The 26,638-nt window shown below is 45.7% G+C and overlaps 1 protein-coding gene across 4 annotated transcripts in view; it reads right to left on the bottom strand.

The window, feature by feature from the left end:
• Positions 1-26,638, bottom strand: part of LOC137657816 (uncharacterized) — a 514,523-nt gene that overhangs the window by 360,511 nt on the left and 127,374 nt on the right. For all 4 annotated transcript variants that reach the window (XM_068392347.1, XM_068392350.1, XM_068392348.1 and 1 more), the window contains exon 6: positions 5,417-5,588. In XM_068392347.1, the coding sequence (XP_068248448.1) occupies positions 5,417-5,588 (172 nt within the window). The remainder of the gene's footprint in view (positions 1-5,416; positions 5,589-26,638) is intronic.

The following is a 26,638-nucleotide window of genomic DNA, read 5'->3' as shown; positions in this document are numbered from 1 at the left end:
ACCAGATACATTATCAATAGCAATTAACATTACAAGTATTTAACAACATAAGAGTATGTTTCCATATATAAATAGCCTATATACACGCATATATATGTACAGTAATACCTCGAGATACGAGTTTAATGCGTTCCGGGACCGAGCTCGTGTGTCAATTTGCTCGTATCAGATGAATTTTTCCCCTACAAAATAACTAAAAAAAGATTAATCCATTCCCACCCTCTGAAAAAAAACACCTAAAAACAGTATATTACAGTGGAAAAACATGTTTTTAATTGCTCTAATTAACATTCTACACTCACAAAATAACAAATACCTATGAATTGGTTATGATAGGAAGGAGGAAGAGGGAGAGCGGACGGGGAGGAGAGAGATTTGACGGCAACACTTTCGGTACGTAACACTACGTAACATAACCTTAACTTTAAATTTAACTTATGTGAAATTAGAAACTTTAAATTTAACTTAAATGAAATTAGTTTACTGTACACACACTTAAAAATAAAATGTTAATCTTACGTTACACTAAACTTGATTCTAATTCTGTTTTCATTTTCATTTTTTTACTTTTCTTTTTCTTCCAGCTTGGCTCTTTTAGCATCGCTTTCACCTTCACTTTTTGATGGCCTTTTTAAAAGGAACCTATCTAGGAATGATTGCTTTTGTCTCCCCTTCAAAATGTTGCGAAAATGACATACGTAAGTGTCGTCACAGTAAGCTAACGCATGACCACACGCCAACTTGTCCGGGTGCCTCTTTTCCATAAAATTAGAAAACTCCTGCCACTTCGCTAACATGTCTTTGATTTCTGCCGTAGAAAGGCTGCCCTCGTCTTTCACCTCCTCCTCGCTACAAAGCTCCTGCAATACAACACCTCCGAACGTTGCATCTCCCAGATCTCTATCAATCCCTGTGTCGTGAGCTCTTCCTGATGTTCCTCGACAAGGTTGTTCACGTCTGCCTTGTCTACCTCCAGCTCCATGGACTTTCCAAGAGACAAGATTTCATCCATCACAATAAGTTCGGGGTCATTAGGGTCTGTTGTATCGAACCCTTCAAAGTCCCTCTCAGCAACGGAAGCTGGACACAATTTCTTCCATGCTGAATTAAGAGTTCTTCTTTTGTGCTTGAATTGGTCACAATTATATAATAGTGTAGATCCTGTTGTCCCTTTGAATGAGAATCTAGTCAACATGATTGATAGGCGTATCCCTTCTCGTGTGCTAAGGTACCGAGTGAAGGACAAACCGTGGTTCAATGATGATTGTAGACGTGCTTTTTTGGAGAAGCAGGAGGCCTATCAACTTTGGAAGGGTAACAGATCAGATTTGACCTGGAACAACTATACTCAGCTTCGAGCTTTTGCTCAGAGAGTTTATGCCTCAACTGAAAAGGAGTACAATTTAACCATAAAAGAAACACTTTCTGGTACAACTCAGGAACATAAATGGTGGTCTACCCTTAAATCTGCACTCTTTGGTGTAGATGCAACAGTTCCTCCTTTACTTAAACCAGATGGCTCAGTCACTCACTGTCCAAAGGAAAAGGCAACCCTTTTGGCTGATGTTTTTGACAGTAAACAGAGTAATGAAAAACTTGAACTTCCTCATTCCTGTTTTCCTGAGGCTAAACTAACTAGTTTAGCTTTTCGATCTCGTGAGATTAAAGCTCTGTTGATGGACCTTGATGCTTATGGAGGTGTAGACCCAAATGGTATTTTTCCTTTGTTTTTTATAAAGACAGCAGATTTCTTAGCTCCAAAGTTATCTGTTATTTTGCGCAAGTTAGCAAGAAGAGGAGCTTTTAGCACTAGTTGGAGAATTGGTAATGTTACTCCTCTATGTAAATGTGTTTGTGGTAGCTCAAGTCCCACTGATTACCGCCCAATTTCCATAACTCCCATATTATCTAAAGTTTTTGAACGTCTTCTGGCAAAACGTCTTAATAGGTTTGCTGAAGGTAATCATCTACTCCCTAGTTTGCAATTTGGTTTTCGTAAAGGCCTTGGAGCATGTGATGCCCTTCTTACAATCTCCAATGCTGTACAGAAATCCCTTGATTGTGGTCGGGAAGTTCGTATGATTGGCCTTGATTTTAGTGCTGCCTTTGACCGTGTTAATCACGAGGCCCTTGTTTTCAAACTGAAACAGTTGGGAGTGGGTGGGTCGTTTCTTAGCATTATTACTGATTTTTTAAGTAATAGATCTCAAAGAGTTGTTGTTGATGGGCACCATAGTGATTATAGGAATGTGATATCCGGTGTTCCACAGGGTAGTGTTCTTGGCCCATTACTTTTCATACTATATACACATGACATGTGGTTTGGCCTAGAAAACAAGCTTGTTGCATATGCAGATGATGCTACTCTCTTTGCATCAATTCCATCCCCTGAATGTAGATCTAGGGTTGGTGAATCCCTTAATAGAGATTTAGCTAGAATTAGTGCATGGTGCAAATTATGGGGTATGAAGTTAAATCCTAACAAAACTCAAAGTATGATTGTAAGTAGGTCAAGGACGGTGGTTCCTCAACATCCGGATCTCAGTATTGATAATGTTTCTTTAAATATGTATGACTCTTTCAAAATTTTAGGTGTGATTCTCGACAGTAAATTTACTTTTGAGAAACATATAAGGTCTGTGTCTTCTTCAATTTCACAAAAAATAGGCTTATTGAGAAAGTCTTTCAAGATTTTCGGTGATCAATCTATTCTGAAGAAGTGTTTTAATTCTTTCATTCTACCTTGTTTTGAGTATTGTTCTCCTGTCTGGTCTTCAGCTGCTGATTCTCATCTTAATTTGTTGGACAGAAACTTACGGTCTATTAAATTTCTTATTCCTGATCTAGATATTAATCTCTGGCACCGTCGTTCAATTAGTTCATTATGTATGTTGCATAAGATTTTTCACAACTCTGACCATCCTTTACATTCAGATCTCCCTGGACAATTCTATCCTGTTCGTAATACTAGGCAGGCAGTTAATTCTAATAGCCAGGCCTTCTCCATCACGAGGCTCAATACTACGCAGTACTCTAGAAGTTTTATTCCATCTGTGACCAAGTTGTGGAATGATCTTCCTAATTGGGTGGTTGAATCGGTAGAACTTCAAAAGTTCAAAGTTGGAGCAAATGCTTTTTTGTTGACCAGGCAGACATAGTCTTTTTATAGTTTATTTATGACGTATTTGTTTTTGATGTTGTTGATAGTTTATTATATGACATGTCTGTTTTGACGTTGTTTCTTATTTTAGAATGATTTATTGTTAATTTGTTCTCTTCATTTATTTATTTCCTTATTTCCTTTCCTCACTGGGCTATTTTTCCCTGTTGGAGCCCCTGGGCTTATAGCATCTTGCTTTTCCAACTAGGGTTGTAGCTTGGATAGTAATAATAATAATAATAATAATAATTACGACACCCTGCCATGCATCGTCAATAATTTTTAAGCAATGGACGATATTGAAATGTTCCTTCCAAAATTCACGAAGGGTGAGATTGGCGTTCTCTGTGACATCGAAGCATTTCTTGAACAAATGCTTCATGTACAGATTTTTGAAGTTGGAAATAACTTGTTGGTCATGGGCTGGAGGAGTGGGGTAGTGTTGGGCAGGAGATAAAGGACCTTGATAAACCTGAACTCATCAAGAATGTCCTCTTTGAGACCAAAAGGGTGACCAGGGGCATTGTCGAGGACCAGGAGACATTTCATTGGCAGGTTTTTCTCAAACAAATATTTTTTGACTGCCGGACCAAAGCACATATTAACCCATTCTGTAAAGAAATGCCGCGTAACCCAAGGCTTACCATTAACGCGCCACATCACTTGCAGTTTTCCTTTCAAGATCCTTTGGCTCTTAAAAGCATGTGGGTTTTCTTACCATTAAGGCGCCACATCACTTGCAGTTTTCCTTTCAAGATCCTTTGGCTCTTAAAAGCATGTGGGTTTTCTTACCATTAACGCGCCACATCACTTGCAGTTTTCCTTTCAAGATCCTTTGGCTCTTAAAAGCATGTGGGTTTTCTGAGTGGTACACCAGCAGTGGCTTGACCTTACAGTCACCACTGGCATTGGCACACAAGGCTACAGTTAACCGGTCCTTCATGGGTTTATGGCCAGGTAGTCTCTTCTCTGCCATGATGAATGTCCTCCTGGGCATCTTCTTCCAGCATAGGCCAGTTTCATCACAGTTGAAGACTTGTTGGGGAATACAGCCATGTCGGGCGATAACCTCGGCAAAGGTTGTGACGAAGTCCGCCGCGGCTTTAGAGTCGGAACTTGCTGCTTCCCCATGCCTCACAACTGAGTGTATCCCAGTCCGTTTTTTGAAGCTATCTAACCAGCCACGACTGGCTTTGAAAGTTTCCGCTAGCGTCAAAAGTCTCCCCTCTCTCGGCTGCTTGCTTCCCGTTCAAGTCATCGTAGATTCTGCTGGCCTTTTCACATATGATCGTCTCGGTCACGCTATCCTCTGCCAACTGTTTCTCCTTTATCCATAATAAAAAAAGCCTCTCCATCTTGTTGTGAATATCACCGCACAGCTTGGAAAGGATGGTTACACCTTTGGAAGGCTTAGTGCTCTTTATAGAATCCTTATATTTGAGGATGGTACATATTGTCGATGTACTCCTCTCATACTGGCACGCCAGCTCAGTCACTCTTACGCCACTCTCATGTTTTTCGATTGCTTTATGCTTCATCTCCATTGTCATCAGATGCTTTTTCTTTTCATTACCCTTGTTCGCACTCACTTGCTTTGGACCCAATACTTATTCACTGAATTTTGCACTGATTAACGCAAAAAACCTGCAAAAAAGCAAAACACCACGGCCGATGCTCGGAGATAAACTTTATGCGACGGAGATCCAACGGGAAAGACCGAGCGATGCTGTCCTGTTGAGAAACCTCTCACAAACTCGGCCACCTGGCGGCCGCATAGGCAAGTGCTGCCTCGTATCTCAAATTTTTTCTCGTATCTCAGGACAAAATCTTAATCGGAACCTTCCTCGTATCTCAAATTTCTCGCAGGTTGGAATACTCGTATCTCAAGGTATTACTGTATAAGATAAAAACACACACAAAAGAATAAACTAAACAGAAAAACAATCAAGGTAAGTCTTTGCAGGAGAGAAAGGCATCATGTCCGTCCTCTTCCGACCCATAAAGTAAAGTGGTTAATCAGCCGAGAGGTGTGAGTGAGCGGGGTAGCCAGTCTACCCCACCCCCCCACCCAGTAATTAGTGGATGGGGTAGTTATCCCCCACTAAACTTATCATGGCTCGTCTTTCAGCTACGCCGAAAGTATACCCCTATAAATAGCGGAGGTTTGTATTTACACCGGAACAAAGGTAAATTACGGAGAGTCTAGTAACAAATTTTTGGCTTTCTTAATTAAGAAAAGGGTCAAGTAAAACTTACCAACATTATAAACATGAAAGACAGCATCACACTTTCCCCGGAAATGTGAACTCATGAATGCGTTTGCCTTCAAAGTGCAAGGAAGAGCTTGTTTCAAGATATCACTTTGATTCTGGGTAGTTTTCATCATGTCAACATACATTATAAGCTGCTGACACAAAACACCTGCCACCTGAAATGATGAGGGCAAAGGTGAATTTACATAAGAGGAAAATGGAAAATTCATAATCAAAATTAATCTAAAGATATATAAATTTAATTCTACTCACAAGACAAATAAAAACATGGAAAATAAAATAGTAATAAAACAAAACTATCAGTTGAAAACCAAAAATATAGATATCAAAAGTGTTATATACACAACATACGGAAGAATCTTGAGCAAAAAAAAAATCATCAGGATATATGATAGAGGAAATAATTAAGGGTACAAAAAAGCATAGTAGGAGCACAGAGAAACAAAAATTCAGCAATGTTCGTAGCTATGTAAACCAGAGTTCTTTATTTATGGATACATCTCAGACTGTGCTGACTTTGGCTGATATTGAAAAGTAAGTGGGCAATGATAACTGCCAAGTAGCACTAGGCCTCTTAGCCTCAATTAGCTTCATTCCTTTATCAACACAAGACTTTTTCAGGTATGTGGTTGTGGGGAGAATTTATATCAAGAAAAAACAAATTATCTTAAAAGTGATTTGTTTCAGTGGACAAAAACACATTTGACCTTTATTTTTGGATACTCTCTTTAGTGGAAGGAAGTTCCTGAACACAGATTGAACAGTTTTCTATACCCTTGAATGATGCACAAGAGCAAGACAGAAACCCTCACCCATCTGCTACTTGTCTATCATGGAGCCTAAGATATATAAATCACTTGATGTGCAACCACCACAGGACCATTGGAAAATGTCTCAATGTTCCTATTAGTTAGGTCTTATAGATAGTGGGCAGTGAAGGACGTACTAATATCCCTAACATAATGAGCTCTGGGTCGTCGAGATAGGGGAGGATTAGGATTCAGTACAAAGTCTATGACCTAGCAAATCCTCCTCTTGACCTTCCCTGTGCTGACAAAGAGTGCTAACACTCTGGGTGAGCTGCTGCAGTTCTTTTGAGGTAATACCTCAAATTCCTCAATGGAAAAAAGTAACAGTTGATCTTGATCATCAGTTACAGAACGAAGACTCTCAATCTGGAAGGGCCCCAATCTAGGATCAGCTACTCACTGATTTTGAGTCATGGCAATAAACTCAGTAACGAAGCTGAGTAATATATCCCCCGCCATGCCATTGAATGGGCAATGTCACAAGAAAGTCCATGAAGTTCACTAACCCTTTGGGACGAAGCCAAAGCGAGTATGAACACTGCATTCAAAGTGAGGTGGCGATCTGTTGCCTGGTGTAATGGTTCGTAGGGAGCCCCTTTCAGAGCTCGTAGAAAAAGAACCACGTTGCACAGAGGTGGTCTAACTTCTGACAGGGGGCAGGTAATCTCGAAACTCTGTATGAAGAGAGAGACAATTACAACGAAGAGGAAATATTAATGACATTCAGTCTAAAGGCAAGACTTAGGGCTGAGCGGTAGCATTTCACTGAAGAGACAGAGAGAAGCTTTTACTCTCGTAGGTAAATGAGGAACTCTGCTATTGTTGGAATAGTGGCATCAAGGGGAGAGATAACCCTTCCCCGACACCAACCACAGAAGACAGCCCACTTGGCCTGGTAGACTGAAGAAAAAGATCTTTGCAGGTATCCAGACATCCTCTTTGCAACTTGATGCGAGAAACCCTCTGAGAGAGGAGGTGCTGGATAGTCTCCAAGCGTGAAGTCATAGCAAAACTGCGGCTTTGTGAAAGATATTCACATGTGGCTGTTTGAGTAGGTCATGTCGCAGAAGGAATGCTTTCAGAATCTCTGTCAGGAGGTGCAGAAGGTTTGGAAACCATTCCGCATGGTGCCAAAGAAGAGCTATGAGGGTCATTACGAGGTTCTTGGATTCTGGGGTCTCGGTGAGAACCCTCCTTAACAGAGAGAACGGGTGAAAGGCATAGACATTGATGTAGTCCCACCATTATTGGAATACATCTTGCCAGAGAGCCTGAGGATCCGGGACTGGGGAGCAGTAAAGCCGGAGCCTGAGGTTCAATAATCGCAAACAGATCCACTGTCGGGGAACAGCACAAAGTCAGGTGTTTGTCGGCTACTAGATGATTCAAAAACCACTCAGAGCTCATGATCTGAGTCACTCTGCTCAGATTGTCAGCGAGCACATTCCGTTTGCCTGTAATGAAGCGGACTGATAGGAACACCGAGTTATCTTCAGACCATCTAACCACCTATAATGCTAGAAGGCAGAAGGGCTGCAAAAATTGCCACCTTGTTTGTTTATGTAAGCCACTACTATGGTCTTGTCACTCATCAATACTTGTACCAAAGAGTGACCCGCCAGGAACTGCTGGAATTCTAGGAGGGCTAGGAAGGCTGGCCCCATCTCTAGGAGATTTATGTGCTGGTACCTTTCAGACTCAGACTAGAGCCCCGAGGCCATGTGGTGTAGCATGTGGACCCCCTAACATTCTTGTGATGCATCTGAATAGAGCATCAATTCCAGGGGAAGTATGAGAAGGTCGATCCCTCTGTGGAGGTTCTCGTCTGCCATCCCACCACCTTAGGTCCATCTTCTGCCCGAGTCCCATTGGGGACTAACTTGTCAGGGGAATGGCTGTGATGATTCCACCTGGATTTCAGCCGCCATTGAAGAGATTGAATTCTGAGGCGGCTCTTGGGCACGAGACGAGCCAGGGACGATAGGTGACTTGGGAGACACAACCACTGTTGGGCTGGAAATTTTTCTCATCTGAGGAACTGACCTGCTACCTTCCTCCACCTCTGCATCCTGTAGTCTGATAAAAAAACTTTCTGGAGGTTGGTGTCTCTGATTATACCGAAATATACCAGTCTTTGAAAGGGATGCAGGGATGACTTCTCAAGATTTACCCCAAATCCCAGATCTCGGCAAACTGCGAGGGAGGAGTCTGTCTCCGTGCTGAAGTTGAAGAGGGGTTGCCACGGAGTCTGCTAGGATCATCCAGTCATCGAGGTATCTCAGGAGACGGATACCAATCCTGTGAGCCCATAATGACACTAGGGCGTACACTCTTGAACACTTGAGGGGCTGTGGAAAAACCGAAGCACAGTGACTTGAACTGGTATTGTGTGTTGTCGTGTATGATCCTTAGATACTTCCTTGAAGATGGATGGACTGGGATCTGGAAGTATGCATCCTTGAGATCCAATGAGCACATGAAGTCTAGTGGTCTTACCGCGCATCTGACTGTGTCTGCCGTCTCCATGCTGAATGGAGTTTGTAGAACAAACTTATTCAGGGCTGAGAGGTTGATCACACAGGTCTCCTGGCTCCAAACTCCTTTTTCACAGAAAAGAAAAAAAAAAAAAAAAAAAAAAAAAAAAAAAAAAAAAAAGCTGAAGGAGCATGGGAATCCATCAGAGACCCTTTAGAGAGTACCCTTCTCAAACATGGTATGGACTTTAGCACATAAGCCATGCTCTTTTGCGGATCCCTTCACATAAGAGCATGATGGAACTGGATTCCAAGTCAATGGAGGGAGATATTGAATGAACAGAACACGATACCCTGAACAAATCATGGATTGTCCAGGGTATGGCCCTGTGCTGCAACCACCTCTGCCAGTGGCATTGCAGGCATCCCCCCCAACTGGTGGAAGAGTGGGAGGATTGCCTGTCCTAGGGGTAGAAGCCTCAGCCAATCCTTCTACTTTTTCTTCAAGGAAAAGACTCAGCGAGTTCTTTTGTTCCTTCTTAGACACCTTCTTAAACGAGGTCTATGTCCTAGATGTCGTCAGTTTATTGGTCTATGGCAGCTTCATCTACAGTAAAGTTGTGTGGTAGGACAGACATGTCAAGGCCTTATGGAGAAGGGAGTCCTGTTGGACTTCCTCCAGCGCCCTGCCGCCAGCTCGACCTCTTCGTCCTGTAAAGGGAGGAGATATCAAGAGTGGAGTTTCTGAGTCTCATTAGTTCTGCCAAGGGCGCCTATTTACGGAATCTCAATTATCGAGTCCCTACACCTAAGAATGGCGTTCCCCACAAGTTGACCCCTGGTAGGCGAGAAACTCTATTGTACGGGTACTCAACAAGAGGAAAGTTTCCATCAACTTCCTCATAGAATCCTTAGACCAACCTTCGGTTCTAATGAGGTGTCCCAGGGATCTTAATCACAGATCCAGCCACGAAGAAGCTTGAATGACATACTTCACTACCTTTTCCATTGTCAGGACCTTAGACACGGAGAAAGAGACTGAGAGCCATGATAACTGCTCAAAAGTCTCTCCTAAAGAGAGTGCCTCTATAGAGGAAGGATCAAGAGGCAAGGCCGGAAAGGGCTCGTCCGAGACCTAGTAGTATCTTCTGCTGCACGAAAGGTGGCGGTAGGAGCTTAGAGGACGAGCCTGCACAGAGGGAACTGGAAGAGCCAGCAATCTGAGTAAATGCCCTCTTCCAGGCACCCTTCAAGCCCTTAGACCAGGGCAAAGCTGCATTGGCCTTGGGAGGTCATAGAGTTCCGTAAATGTGGTCAAGGAAAGTGTCCTTGCCCTCTTGAGGGACCTTCTTAGGGTCAACTAACCCATTGATGGCCCTCACACAGGTCAAAACCTACTAGAAAGCATACTCTGACTCCTGTTCTGCCTCCATATACTTAGAACTAGCAGCCCTGGGGAGTAAGTAATCATCATGATCATGATCATCATCCACCCACGAACTCTCACCCGGGGTCGGGGTCATCAACAGTAGAGTCTAGGGAGCGTTACTTCCTGACATCCCTGTCGGTGCTGGGTAGGTCCATTGTGACCTCTCTGGAAGAGATCGTGGTGCTTTGGCTGTGCTGTTCTTAGGCAACATCTTTGAATCTTTCGTCTCTCTCAGAGGTGGAAGGAATTTTCCAGAAACGGTGATCTGGAGGCCTCCCCCTGCCTACAAGAGGGCTGACCTTCTCTTGACGAAACGACTGCCACTGAGTGCTCAGTCTCCTTAGACATGGGGCAAAGCTTGGGAAGGACAACTTCTATCGGTGACGGATGAAAGGTGGGCACCCAAGAGATCTCCCGATGAGATATAGAACCTCAGCTTGTACAAAGATGGAAGGTTATCTCCCGGAGGAGGAGTCTGGTTCTTCCTTCTCATTTTCTACTTAGTCGTAAGCACTGTCGTCAACTAAACCTGCGAGAGGTCCTGTTGGATCAGTGCCACCCCTCTTGCAGCCACTCTCATCTTCTTGATGGGAGAGAACATCTTCGAGGATGGAGCCTTGGAAGGGGCTGGGCCGGATGCTTTACATCTTGGGTCAAACATGGGAGAGGATGAACTGGAGACCTATTTCTCCAATGGGATCTCCAGAGTACTTACCGCTACCTAGTCTGATGAAGGAGGGCCACGTCCGAGACCGCTCGACATACTGCCTTTACCAAGGCATTGAAACATGCAGGCTACTTTCCTGACCTAGGAAGGACGGGAGTCTCGCTAGGAAAGCAAGGAGTTGGGGATTGCCTCTAAGAGACTGTGGCCTTGGTACCTGGAAAGAAGGGGAGCGAGGTCTCTTACCTGCGACAATAGGCAACGGGATGGCCTCTCGCTCTAGCTTTGAAGAGTGAGTAAAAGAGGAAGCTATCTGAGCCTTTGAAGATACCTGTCGGGTGGTAGGAAAATTTATTTGGACGTCTACCCTGCTGGAACTCAGCTGAAAGAGGGTGATTACTGTCCCGCCCCTAGGAAGAAAGGGGGGAAAAAAGCTTGGGCAGGTCCTGGATGGACCGAAATAGGAGGTCTAGATCTAGGTGAGGGTGCTAAATGAACCCCATGAAGGAGCTGGCTATTCGTCAAGGTCCTGAAAGGTTCAATGGGATGACATGGCGAACATCGAGGCTGACGAGCAGGTAAGCAAAGACCGCGAGGAGAGGGCGAGATACGAGCTGATGAGAGCTCAAGAGAAGGAAGGTCTTCGTCTCTGCGGCGATCATGAGGTGCACGGCGATGGTTAACCGATATGTAGACCCTTGAAGAAAAACGATGATCACGAGGTGTCAAGTGACAATCACTGGCAGGTGACAAAGGATCAGGCGTTGGCAAGTGATGATTGCGAGCTGGAGAGTTACAATCATGAGCTGTAAATTGATGGTCACTAGAAGGTGAATGACGATCAAAAAATGGCGAGTGACGATAACGACCTGGCGAGTGACAATCACGAGCTGACGAGTGACGATAACGACCTGGCGAGTGACAATCACGAGCTGACGAGTGACGATTACGAGCTGGCAAGTGATGATCACGAGCTGGACTGAGACAAGGAGCTGGGGAATGACAAGGAGCCGGGGAACAACGAGGAGATGGAGAACAACGAGAAGCCAATGAGTGGAGATGACGAGCAGGAGAACAACGATTGCAAACAGACGAACGGCGTTGAGCTAACAAGTGACTAATGACGATCACGAGGAGACACGTGACGATCACAAGGAGAAGAGAGATGATCACGAGGTGACGAGAGACAAGCAGCTGGCGAGTGACTCGTAACTAGAGAGTGATGAACAGGTAAGTGACAACCACGAGCCAGGGGGTAGTCATCACAAGCTAGAGAGTGGTGGTCACAAGCTGGGGAGTGGGAGTCATAAACAGAAGAGTAACTACCACGCAATGTCGAGTGGCAATCACGAACAAGATCGTTAGTCTCTAGGATCTTCAGGGTAATGCCTCTTGACAAAGGGCAAAAGAGGAGGTCTAGAAGGGGGTGAGGACTACGATTCTTTGACAAGGAGGAGCGGCCATCCTTATGGTGGAGAGGGCTTCTGTTAACAGCATGCCAGGGAAGAGGTGGAGAAGGGAAAGGTTGTTGGTGGTGAGAATCCTTAGCAGGGATACAAGCTCTAAAAGGCTGGATGTGTGTGAAGAGGCAGGGCGATGTCTGGAAAGTCTCCGCAAAGTATCAGGGGAAGACCTCACTCTAGAATGAGAGATGAACACTCTCAAAAGAAGATTGCTTCAGACTTTGTCGTCCGGCACAACGAAAGCTGAGACTCAGCAAGGGAAGAGTGCAGTCTTCGGCGGCAGTAGCAGCAGATAAAAGCAGAGAAACAAAAAAGTTGGTGGCAGGGGCAGCAGACACTACAAGGGCACTCCTTGGAGAAAGGGCTTCGACCTTTCAAGAGGCGGGAGCCCTTCTCTCAGCACCCAGCTGATGAAGCTCCATCAAAGCCTCATTCGAAGGGGGACCAGTCACACCCAAAGACAGCCAGATCTGAAAAACATAAAAAATAGGGGAAGGAGCCGGGTTGCTTTTCTAGGGGAAACAACACTGTCCCTCAAACCCCAAAGTTGACCTGGTGTTAATTGGTCTACACTCTTGATCGACCATTCTCCAGAAGAGAGATCAAGCAGGAGCTTTGGGAAGAGATTGGGAGTTCAAGGAAGAAGTCTGAGGTTTCTTCGACCTCAAGGAAGACCCCACGGGTGAATAATCTCTCTTGGACTTCTTCTTGCGCCGGCACCCAAATCTCTCCCAATGGGAAGAAAGGCACTCCTTACAATCATCGCAGGTGTTATCCTGATCAAAAGGCCATCCAAAACGAATGAGGGTCGGTCTCTGTGGACGATATGAAGGTTACGCAAGTATGCCCTTCAGCATGATGGACAGCAAGGATAAACAACAAGCAAATGGCAAATCATAAAGTTGGAGAGACAAAGAGCAGTAATGTCAGATCTTGGCAGAGCCAAAAGCAAAAGTGTCAAGACAACACTAGCGTGTGAGTCAGCAAGGTAGTGGGCTACCTCTGCGTTAACTAGCGGGCAGGTAGTTATACCTCGCTTTAAAGTCTTATGGCTAATCTTGCAGCTTTGCAGAAAGTATGATCCCCATTAGCAAAAGGGTTTGTAAGGTGTCAAAAGACTATGAGCAAGTAAATATATAGGCTGTAAAATATTCAAAACTATTAAACTGCATTATTTTAAATTTACACATATATTTTTCTTTATTTCCCAACTAATAATATGAATGAGTACCCAGTATAAAATTTCATCAGCACACACACACACTATCAATATATGTATATGTGTTTGGGGATTGAAGATCAGCATGAAAAAGACAGTATTTGAGATTGAAAAATGGCGAGAATGGGGAAGTTAGTTTACAAGGAGAGACTGAAAAATTTTGAAAATTTCAGGTATTTAGGATCAACAGTTACAGAGGATGGGGATCTGGGGGCGGAAATAAACCACAGAATACAAGCACGATGGAAGAATTGGAAAAAAGTGCGTGGAGTACTATGCGACAGGAGAATAGGGGTTAAGTTGAAAGGTAAAGTACACAGGACAGTTGTGAGACCGGCAATGATGTATGGAGCGGAGAAGTGGGCAATAAAGAAGACAGAAGAGAAGAAGATGGATGTGGCAGAGATGAGAATGTTGAGATGGATGTGTGGGGTGACAAGAAGAGATAAGATACGGAATGAGGTAATTAGGGGTACCACAGGAGTTAGAAAACTATCAGATAATATCCAAGAAAGTAGACTGAGGTGGTACGGTCATGTCATGAGAAGAGATGAACAGTATATTGGGAGGAGAGTAATAGAAATGGAGGTACAGGGAACGAGAAGGAGAGGGAGACCAAAATGAAGGTGGGTGGACTGTATCAAGGATGACCTTCGATCAAAGGGATTAACCGGTGATGAGGTGTGGGACAGAGGTAGATGGAGAAAACTGACCAGAAACATCGACCCCACATAGAAGTGGGAAAAGATGTAGACAAAGAAGATAGTATATATATATATACATATATATAAATATATATATATATATATATAATTTTGGGCTCAAGCCATGTCGTCGTGATGGAAGGTTCCTTCAGTAACTTCCTAAGGGTATATATGACTACAGTAGATATTCCAAGAGAATTAAACTAAAGGTTTCACAGAATTCTAACTTCTGGTGCGAGTACCCCAAAGGTTTCCCTCTAGGATATCGTATATCAGTAAGGGACGCATGCATAGACACGCCACATGGCAATCTGCACCCCACATAGCGTTAACGCTTCTAGGGGGAAAGGTGGCGAGATAGCTGAGGTGCCGTTCCAAAGTTATCCTCTTTCACTATTGCTCTGGTACTCGCATGTAAACAAAGTGCGGCCATATTGTGTGACGTCACGTCCGTCCTCATTCCAATCCTTGTAGCTTCCTACCGCAGTTGGTTTTTAAGAGTTATCTTGGATTATCCCTTGCATCCTTAGCTATGTCGCAGCCTGCAGCCTCGCCTTCTTCTGGAAAGTTGAGTACCAGGTTCCTGTATTGTTTAAATAAGCTCTGGCCGTAAAGTAACGATTTTTTATCCTTAAATCTTGTTTTGTGGCAGAGCTGTGCCTTGACCGGAGGCACCATTTTACGACGCCGCTGTTTGCCTCGCTTGCTTTATTTAGTTAGCCAGAACAGCCCTCCCAGTCTTATAACTAATTAAGATCATTAGTTATTTAGTCTTCATTTCTAGGAATTAGTTATATTATGCATCAATATTCGTTTTAGGCAACCAGTGTTTGCCTGACCCCATGCTAGATCGCTAGCCTAGCCCCTAGACTTGATAGCCTAGTGCTCATATTTACTTAGCATGATATAATGAGTGTTCCTAGTGTTAAATCAATGAAGATATAGGCATTTCAAACATACAGTCTCAGTGTTGCACATTGCTTTCGCCTTCTAGGGACCATACAAGGGACCGTGCTTGGTCCACCCATGTACACTCCCCTAACCCAACGTTGGGGCCCTTGTATGCTTCTTTATATCCCATGTGACCTACGGGTAACCTCCCTCTGGGTAGCTTTGCTTATTCTAGCCCCTTATCCATCGAAAGGTTAGACTAAGTCTGCCCCTCTTCCCTTCCATAGTGTATGGAGAGACCTCGGTCAGACCCCAGAGTAACATTCGTTCATCCCAGTCCATCCTTAGGGAACGCATTTCCCTTAAGGTATCGACTGAGATAGAAGGTGGAGGGGCCCTGCCCTTCCCCCTAGGCTGCCCTTGGTTGGGACACGTCCCTTCCTCCCGGTAGCCTAGTGATATGTCTTTCCAGCCCTCCCTAATCTAGGAGTCTCTCTCCTGGTTTAGGTTAGGCCTTGGGGGATTCTGTTTTATTATAGTTTAGGACAGTACACCAGTACTGTACCTACTCTAAGCTAACCTCCCCTAGGGTTGGAGAGCGATTCTCTCCTGCCTGGGCAGACTAGCACCTAACAGATTCGTCCTCCCCTTGGGAGTTTTAGGGTCGCATCCCTTTCTACTCCCACTAAAGACATAACCCCAACACCCCTCCTCCTCCCCACTATATCCCTTTGTGTTGGCTTGCCTTCACACCCTTGTCCGCTGTCCTACAACTCTCCCCATGAGAGTGTTGTAGGATAAGCTGTGCTCTTCGGACCAGCTGGCCGCTCTACTACACTTCCCCTACATAGTTGAACTATGGGGTGGTGCCGGCTGCTGGCGGAAGAGCGCCCCTCCTTGAGTGTTCTCTGATCCTCCCTTGGATTATCACAGGCATACGGCCGGCTGCCGGCCCCCTGCCGCCGGATGATAGGCGTATCCCTCCTATCATGAGTGCACTCCTTCCGGAGGGAAGTCGGTCGGGCATCGGATATTGCCCTTCCTTACCTTCCCTCCCTTTCCTTTCACTCTCCTATCATGGTGCCGGTCCACTGCCGCCTCCGCCTGCCGGCGCTAGCCGCCAATACCTCATGTGACCTCAACCTCACAAGATGTTACTGCCCTGGGTTCACCTATGGCAACAGCCTGCCAGCTGCTGGGTGCCGCCGCCCCTTCCCGGCGCCAACCGCCGCCCCTTGCCGGCACCAACCACCGCCATCCTGGATAACCCTACATCATCTTGTGAGATCAGCTAAGGTTTACCAACGCCAACAGACTGCCGGCTGCCGGAGGCCGCCGTCCTGCCGGCGGTCAGCCGCCATGCCGGCGACCGCCTTCTCCTGTGTCTCCTATCTCTCTGCTACTCAGTATGTGGCCATAGACGGATTCACCCCGCCGGACTGGCCGGCGCCGCTACAGGCGACTTCAATGGACAAGCACCCCTTCTCCGGCCGCCAGCCCCGCGCCGGCAGTCACTCTGATACAGCCGGATAGCCTGACCACTTGTTATTTGGTATATTATACCTCATAAACAGTGGCTATGCTGTATGGGTGTACAGTACAAACATTTCCAGCATACTCTGTGCTTCTCAGTGCAGTCTCTTGCCAGGACCTATCCCATTATAGAGGGGGTTTATCCTATTTTCCCCCTCTCTCTTCATAGGTTCTGAACGATTTCAGATCCTCTCCATCCTGCAGACAATTCCTTAATAAGGAAGCCTAAGCTTGGCTCATCCATAGGGATACTCTTCCCTCCTTCAGAACCTTCAGGTCCTAAGGAATTGACTGCAGAAAGGTCGTGGTAACCGGCTGGACGGGACTCACAAGTATGTGTCTTCCTACTTCCTTTCTAGCTCACCTATCCTGAGCTTTAATTGAAACCAACCTTATAGATATAAGTTAATCTTAATCTTATGAGTAATGTAAGCCATAATATATGCCTTCCATGTACTCATGGTCTCTTTCTTTTACAGGAGGAGTAGGTGAAGTGTGAGAGCTCCTTCTGCGGAGTTCGCCGCCCGGACTTCTACGGGCATAAAGCGTGCCGGACCCACGCTCCCTGTGTAGCAAGAAAGGGGAACTTCAAGTATTGGGATCTGCAGACCTGTTCCGTCTGCAAAGGCTTTTTGGATGAGGCGTTCGATCACCCTCCGTCCACGGAGGCTAGGGACAACACTCGAGAGAAACTGCGAAAGTGGGTGCGCAGTTTTCAGAAGAACGCCACCGGGCCGTATCTCCCCAATGAGAAGATGAGGGCCATGCTTTTCCAAAAAGCGTCAGCAGATTCTGTGGTTCCCCAGGATCCCTTGGTTCAACTGACTGTTGAGCCCGACATCGAGACCACGCTTAGCAAGTGTACAGTAGTCTGGACGATGAGGAGAAGATGTCGGATGTGTCAGAAAACACCGAGAGGACCCTCATGGGTGAGGATCCGGAGGAAGAAGAGGATCAGGTGGAGTACCCTGATTCGGAGGGCGAGGTCGCCCCACCACCTCCGGCAACCCCTGTAGTGGTCAAGGAGCCAGTCCCCTACACCTCCGCCGCCTCGCAGCCCCTGCTACCCGCCACCGAAGATGCCATCCGGGTATTGGTGGCACTGATGGACGAGAAGCTCAATAAGCATTCAGCGGAGCTCACAAGTCGTTTGATAGGATGAAAGCAACCGAAGAAGATCTCGGTTAAGGACCTTCCCTCCTGCTCGGAGTCTGACCCCTGGAGGTACGCCGGGCATATGCCAATTACGAAGGGAAAAATCTTTATCAACGACAAGATAGGGTCCATCCTTTTGGAAGAAGTGGAATTCTTCCCTAACTTTTAGGCTCACCCGGACTGTTAGGTCCGACTCAGGTCCGAACTGGCCTCCAAGGAGGAGACTGAACCCAAAGAGGTGATCGTGTTTGATCACTCAAAAGCCCAAGCCATGCTAGCAGAGTGCCTTAAGAGTCGCGGTTTTACCAACTCTAAAATGCCGGCATTGAGTAAGAAGCACCCGTCCTTTCTTGCTCCCTCTTCTGCGACCTTTCCCTTCGTAGAAAAGGCCTTCCATGCGGTCATGAAGGCGGTGGAGGAAGGAAAGCCCTGCCCTACCCTGGAGGAGTGTAGGCCTCTCTCCCTCGCCCTTCCCCCCGACGACAGATTCTGGAAAGACGCCAAGTTTACTTTCACGGTCGGGAAACTGGAACCTGACGTGGCTGGACGTCAGTTCAACGAAGATCTTCCGAAGCTGAACGACCACCTTCTCCGTCGGGAGCAGGAGACCAAGGAGAGACTAGCTACCTCCCTGTCTCATCAAATTCAGCTTGAGGTCATGGCCGGGGGTGTTAAGAGTCCCAGATCTGTATATGGTTCTCGCGAAGACCCACCTAGTGACTGTGATGAAGGACTTGTACAGCTTCATCAGGGCCCAGAGAGCCTGCAGAGAATTCGTGTTTGCCAATACGGCAGTAAAACACGAATCCCGGAATCTAATCTCCTCCAACATCTGTGGCAAGCATCTCTTCCCATCTACTCTGGTGAAAGAGATCGTGGACAAAGCCGCTTCTGAGAACCGGAACCTTCTCAATAAGTGGGGCATGTCCCGCAAGAGGAAATCCTCTCAGGAAGAAGGCCCTCAGCCTAAGAGGAAATCCTCCAAACCTAGACCCCAGCAGCGTCAACAAAAACGCCAGTTTCCGGCTCCCGCTACTCCCCAAGCGGTCACGCAGCCACAACAGACCTTTCAGTTGGTCCCCCAACCGGTGGTGTCGCAATCACCGGTCTTCACCCCTGCCTACGAACGACAGTCCACTACCTTTCGTCCCAAAGGTAGAGGCTCCGGCAGAGACTCCTCTCGCCATCCCTCCAGGGGCAGAGGAGGAAGGGGAGCTAGCGGCCGAAGTGGCAAACCCTCGGGAAACCAGAAGCAATGAAGTGCTTCCGGTGGGAGGAAGACTCCGCCACTTTCAGGATCGCTGGACCTTCGATCCCTGGGCACACAGCATCGTCAAGAAGGGACTGGGTTGGAGCTGGACACAACCACTTCCAACCTTCTACCAATTCTTCCAGCCATCAACCCCCCTCTTGGAAGAATATGTCCTAGAACTCTTGAACAAGAAGGTGATCAAGAGGGTAAAGTCCACCAGGTTCCAGGGAAGACTGTTTTGTGTTCCCAAGAAAGTCTCAGACATTCTCGACTTGTCCCCCCTCAACAAGTTCATTGCGAACAACAAATTCAAGATGCTGACTCTTCAACAAATAAGAGCCCTACTGCCTCACAAGGCCTACACGGTCTCAATAGACCTGGCGGATGCCTACTGGCACATCCCAATGAACCACCACGCTTCCTCCTTCCTAGGATTCCGGCTTCAAAGAAGAAGCTACGCCTTCAGAGCCATGCCCTTCGGGCTCAACGTGGCTCCAAGAATCTTCACCAAGCTAGCAGACACAATCGTCCACCAGCTACGCCTTCAGGGCGTCCAAGTGGTGGCCTACCTAGACGACTGGCTGGTCTGGTCGACTTCGCCAGAAGAGTGTTTGAGAGCTTGCAGCAAGGTGACCCAGTTCCTGGAACATCTGGGTTTCAAGATAAACACCAAGAAGTCTCGCCTCGCTCCAGCTCAGAAGTTGCAATGGTTAGGAATCCATTGGAATCTTCAGTCACACCACCTTTCCATCCCGTTGAAGAAAAGGAAAGAAATAGCAGGGTCTGTCAGAAGACTTCTCAAATCCAAACGGATCTCAAGACGACAGCAGGAGCAGGTACACGGCTCCCTACAGTTCGCCTCAGTGACAAACCCAGTGCTACGAGCACAGCTAAAGGATGCCTCAGGAGTCTGGAGACGAAACGCATCCATCGCTCGAACAGGCTTCGCTCACTTCTGAAACCGTGGTCAGAAGCAAGGACCTTGAAAAGATCCATCCCTCTTCAATCCCCGCCTCCATCGATCAACATCCACACGGACGTCTCTCTGGAAAGCTGGGGAGGTCCCTCCCATCAACGACAGGTTCAAGGAACATGGTCTCCCCTGTTCAAGACGTTTCACATCAACATCTTGGCGGCCATGGCGGTTCTTCTCACCCTGAAGAAATTATCCCCGCGTCCTTCGATTCACATCCGTCTCACTCTGGACAGCTCGGTAGTAGTCAGATGTCTCAACCGTCAGGGCTCGAGATCGCCCCATCTAAACCAGGTGCTTTTACCCATCTTCCACCTAGCGGACAGGAAGAAATGGCACTTGTCTGCAGTTCCCCTATAAGGATTCCGCAACGTGACGGCGGACGCTCTATCGAGGACAAGCCCCATAGAGTCGGAATGGTCTCTAGACGCAAGATCATTCGCCTTCATCTCTCGTCAAGTCCCGGAACTACAGATCGATCTCTTCGCGACGAGCGACAACAAGCAACTTCCTCGATATGTGGCCCCTTACGAGGACCCCAAAGCGGAAGCAGTGGACGCCATGTCTCTGGACTGGAACAGATGGTCCAAGATTTATCTGTTCCCTCCACCCAACCTTCTACTGAAAGTCTTCTCCAAACTGAGAACCTTCAAAGGGACAGAAGCCCTAGTGGCTCCCAAGTGGCCTCGGAGCAATTGGTTTCCCCTGGTCCTGGAGCTACAGCCCAAGCTGATCCCCCTGCCGGGCCCAGTTCTCTCCCAACAGGTGCAGAAGTCAACTGTCTTCGCTTCATCAAAGTCAGTCCAAGACCTTCATCTCATGATTTTCTCTCCCTAGCCGCGGAGAAACGGTTTGGGATCTCGAAGAAAAGTTTAGACTTCCTAGAAGAATACAAAACAAAGTCTACCAGAAGGCAATACGAATCATCATGGAATAAGTGGGTATCCTTCGTCAAGGCAAAAAATCCTACGGAAATCTCCATGGATTTTTGCATGTCCTTCTTTATTCACCTTCATGGACAAGGCTTAGCAGCCAATACGATTTCCACTTGCAAATCGGCCTTGACTAGACCACTACTGTACGCCTTCCAAATAGATTTGTCCAATGAAATCTTCAACAAACTCCCGAAGGCGTGTGCTAGACTCCGTCCAGCACCTCCACCGAGACCCATCACCTGGTCCCTGGATAAGGTGCTTCATCTTGCCTCTAGCCTGGACAACGAAGCTTGCCCTCTGAAAGACTTGACTCAAAAAGTGATCTTCCTTTTTGCTCTCGCCTCGGGAGCCCGAGTCAGTGAAATAGTGGCATTATCAAGAGAAGAGGGACAGATACATTTCGCCGACACTAGGGAGCTTACCCTTTTCCCCGACCCCTCGTTTCTCGCTAAAAACGAACTACCCACCAAAAGATGGGGCCCTTGGAGAATCTGCCCCCTGAAGGAAGATGTCTCTCTATGCCCAGTGGAGAGTCTCAAGGTCTATCTTCGAAGAACTTCAGACTTTGGTGGAGGACAACTCTTTAAAGGAGAATCTTCGGGTAGTGACCTGTCACTAAAACAACTTAGAGCGAAAATCACCTACTTCATTCGCAGAGCGGATCCTGACAGTACACCCGCTCGTCATGATCCCAGGAAAGTCGCATCTTCCCTGAACTTTTTCCAAGGGATGGATTATTTCGAAAGCCTCCGATCCTTCACGGGCTGGAAGTCATCACGAGTGTTTTTCAAACACTATGCCAAGCAGGTGCACGAACTTAAAACACTTCGTGGTGGCAGCAGGCAGCGTAATGAAACCTGCCGCTCAGATCTGCGAAGAACAGTGAGTTATTTCGGGACACTAACTCAACGGGTGCCTGTCAACCCTAGTGCGTTACATAGTGATTTCAAGGGACACTTAGTGTCACTAATAGACTGTTCTTTCATTAAGGTGAAGTGACAAAGACTCTTACACGTGTGCCACATGTTCTTGGACATGAAGTGTATGGTAATTCTAAAGACTTACGTTCCCCAAGGAACGCATGTTAAAGGCAAATTCTTCCCTACCAGATTCCACAACACCGTCTTTACCAGATGTCTATGTCTTACCCAATATTATTGCTGTAAATAATTTCCATATTTCCATGCAACTTTCAAATAAAATATTTATTTTATTTCCATACGTGTCTAATTTCGCTCTTATCTATGATGAAAATAAATGGCCGTTATAGTTTCATTTGCCCTACTGTATTTCTATGATTATCATGTTTTGTATACAGTGAACCCTCGTTTATCGCGGTAGATAGGTTCCAGACGCGGGCGCGATAGGTGAAAATCCGCGAAGTAGTGACAGCATATTTACCTATTTATTTAACATGTATATTCGGACTTTTAAAACCTTCCCTTGTACGTAGTACTGTTAACAAACCACCCTTTACACCCTGTAATGTACAGAACACTTAATGCATGTACTACAGCACCCTAAACTAAAACAGGCACAAATATTAAAGGCGATTTTATATCATGTGTTTCCTAAACACCTAAAAAGCACGATAAAAAATGGCAACCAATGTTTTGTTTACGTTCATCTCTGATCATAATGAAGAAACAAACTCATTTAGTGTACACATATATGTACGTATGGTTAGTTTTTGCATCGATTATATTGATTATACAGTACTGTATGTTGATTTTTTTATTACCAATGTTTTAGTTTACGTATTTTTCTTAGGACTTCCAAATGAAATCTTTTTCTTTATGACGCCGCCTGAAACGACGGCGTGTACGCTCAGTAAACAACCACGCTCAGAACAAACAAGGCATTTAACACGCATGATGATAGTGATAAATAATGATACAGTACATACAGTATTTACAGTACAAAGCATTTACAAAATATGTTACCTTACAAATATAAATTATACAGTACTTGTACGTAGCAAAGCAGGAAAACAATTTGAGAGAGAGAGAGAGAGAGAGAGAGAGAGAGAGAGAGAGAGAGAGAGAGAGAGAGAGAGAGAGAGAGAGAGAGAGAGAGAGAGAGAGAGAGAGATTGTTTTACGTACGTAAATGTAAATTTTAAACAAAAAAAATATGATAGGTTACAACATGTAGACTTTTAAAACCTTCCCTTTAACTTAATGCATACAGTACGTACAGTACTAAACTATAAAACAGGTTAAAGTAAAAAATAAAGATTGTTACTGTACTCACCACGAAAGAAGTTCCAGAAAAACTTGAATGACGATGGCGATGAATTTGCTGCACAGTAGAAATGATGATGATGAAGCTGATGATGTGTTCTACTGTGCAGTCAATGATAGTATTTTACGTCTCTTCAGACGGAGGTGTCTTTTCCTGGGACACCTCTTCAACTTCTTCAATTTCTTCCGAAGGCGTACTAGCAGGAGGAACTGGCTCTTTTTTGCGAGGCTGAAAAAACATTGTGATCGGAAGTTGTTGCCGCTGCTTCTTTTTTCGATCCAAGAGCATCCTGTAGGGAGTCGTGATGTCATCGACCTTGTTGCAGAATTGCATCGAGCGAACCATATCCTCGTCCCACTCTTGCAACATTTCTTTCGCCTCCTTCATATGGTTGCAGAACTTGGCGAGCCGTTCTAATGTTAAGCCCGTTTCTTCTACATTTTCTTGGGTCTCTTCCTGGGTACCCTCACTCTCTTCCTCACTTGCCGATTTCGTCAGGTCTTCGAGGTCTGCGTCAGTTAGGGGCTGGGAATGGCAGTCCAACAACTCGTCGACGTCTTCAGTCGTCATGTCGCCAAACCCGTCACCCCCAATTATGGCAGCCAACTGCACAGATTTCCGTATTGCAGTGTTGGATTTCCGACGGAGTAAATCCCTTGTCGTCGTAAACAATATCGGGCCACAGCTTCTTCCAGCTCGCATTTACGGGTGCAGGTTTCATCTCTTGAAGTGCCTTTTGAATATTCTGCAGGCACGTGGCTATGGTGTACTGCCGCCAGTACGCCTTCAAGTTGAAGTCTTCATCCTCGTCATCTTGGGCAGCATCCACACACGCAACGAGGTCCGCCAAGGTATTCTTCGTGTAGAGGGCCTTGAACGCCCTGATAACCCCCTGGTCCATTGGTTGAATTAATGACGTGGTGTTGGGTGGCAGGAACTCAACCTGAACGCCCTCACGCGACAGGTCAGTTGCGTGTCCACCAGCGTTATCCATAAGGAGAAGGATCTTGAATGGCAAGCCCTTCTCTAAGAGATATTCATGGACTTGCGGGATGAAACACTGGTGGAACCAGTTGGAGGTCAGCATCTTCGTAATCCATGCCTTTTGATTATGCATCCAGTACACGGGAAGGAGATTCTTATTTTTGTTTTTCAAAGCGCGAGGATTTTTCGACTTATAAATAAGCCCCGGCTTTAACAAAAATCCAGCAGCATTGCCACACATCACGAGGGTAACGCGATCCTTGAATGCCTTAAAGCCAGAGGCTTTGGCTTCCTCTTTGAACAGGAAAGTTCGCGACGGCATTCTCTTCCAAAACAAGCCGGTTTCATCCATATTAAACACTTGTTCCGGCTTGTATCCACCTTCAGCGATAATGTTCTTGAAAGTCTGGTTCACGTAAGTTTCAGCAGCGGCAGTGTCAGCGGAAGCAGACTCCCCATGCAGGGAAACGCTTTTCAGGGCGAAGCGTTTCTGAAACTTCGCGAACCATCCTTTGCTGGCGGAAAAACGTTGTTTCTGACGCTGGGAATCAGTGGAGGTCCCTGGTTGAGGATCATCTACATCATCATCTTCTTCAGCATGGTCGCCATCGTCGTCATGAGGTTCCTTTGCCGCAAAATTCTCATACAAGCTCAAAGCCTTTGTTCGGATGGTGTTCGTATCCAACGCTATGTTCTTCTTCCGACAGTCGGCAATCCACACAGCTAAAGCACCTTCCATGCGTACGATCGTTTTATTACGCGTTGTAACGACTCGCTTCGCTGATCTGCTAAAGGTGATTGCAGCAGTCTTTCTAATGTTCGCCTCGTCCTTCCTGATGTAGCGAACGGTGGATTCGTTGATGCCAAAATGGCGGCCGGCGGCCGCGTAACTTCTACCATCTTTTAACATGTCGAGAAGCGTAACCTTCTCAGCTATCGTCATCATTCTTCGGTGGCGTTTAGGCTCACTACCAGCCTTACTAGAAGCAGAACGCTTGGGAGCCATTGTAACAGAAAGTTCAACAAAAAGTTCAACTTAAAACAGTCGCACACAGCACAGATTCAACTTCACAAACTTAAGAACGTCTACTCAGCAATACGCGGAAAGAGAAAGTGAACGATGCAGTCCCGCGAGAACTTTGATGCTGCGGGTAGGAGATGCGGGCAAAACACCAATCACAGGCTAGATAACAAAACTTGAGTTTTGATTCGTCATCTATCAGCGCTTGAACCAATCACAACCCGTCTTATACAGTACTATGGTGCGTTGGTTACTCATAGAAGATGTCCCGCGCACACTGAACGTACGTAGATTAAGTACAATACCGTAATAATAATAAATAATGATAATAATACTGTACAGTAATAATAATAATAATAATGATTAATAATAATAACAATAATAATTTTATTAACAACAACAACAATAATAATAATAATAACAATAATAATAAAAATTTACGTACGTACGCTATTTTACGCCTCTCTCTCTCTCTCTCTCTCTCTCTCTCTCTCTCTCTCTCTCTCTCTCTCTCTCTCTCTCTCTCTCTCGTACGCTTACAGTACTTATTCGAAATGTGATTTTTGCAACAAAGAATATTATTGGATGCAGTACTGTACTACGTACGTATACATACAAAAGATTCATGGAAAAGAAGCACATCCATTACAGTACACACCATTCTAATATGGTATGACTGCATCTGATTTGCGTTTCATGTTCGATTTAATTTTACTACGTACTGAATTATCGTATGATCACATTCTCTTTTCGTGTTTTATTTCTTTCTGTGCTGAATTATATATCATATGTAATGCAATGAACAATCAGTAAGAGCAGATATTACTATAATTACAGTATTAATGGAATTACAGGTAACAAAATATCGTATTTGGTTATCTTCAGATTTCGCGGTATTTTCGAATTTTCCGGAAAATCCGCGATATGTATATATATATGGGTTATGGGAAAACCCCGCGAAGTGGTGAATCCGCGATTGTCGAACCGCGAAGTAGCGAGGGTTCACTGTACCACCTGTCTATGATACACTCACCTAATGGCATAATATTGTTCTTACACAAATATTAACCTTCTGAACTGTCCTCGAGACCGACGTGTTCTCTTCATCCAGGTGAGTCTATCCTCGTCAGGTTACTTCGAAGCCAGGTCATTGTAATGCCCCACTGGTAGTGACGTTTAACGGAGATGTCACGGTCTCTATGGTCACCAGACCACAAGAATATTGTTCGAAGTAGAAGGCACTTGAAATAGGAAAAAACCCACGATACATTATTTCTCTGGTACACTTCCATCACGACGACATGGCGTGAGCCCAAAAAACGGAATTTGAGCGAAGAGAAAAATCTATTTTTGGGTGAGATGGCCATGTCGTCCTGATGGACCCGCCCTACTGTTCCAGTTCAGCCTGCCAGGCCCCTCCCTACTATACTGTATCGTGGAGGCTGGTAGAAAGCTG

Source organism: Palaemon carinicauda, chromosome 18, assembly GCF_036898095.1.
Source record: "Palaemon carinicauda isolate YSFRI2023 chromosome 18, ASM3689809v2, whole genome shotgun sequence".
Classification (NCBI taxonomy): Eukaryota; Metazoa; Arthropoda; class Malacostraca; order Decapoda; family Palaemonidae; genus Palaemon; species Palaemon carinicauda.
This window is presented reverse-complemented; position numbering and strand designations above follow the sequence as displayed.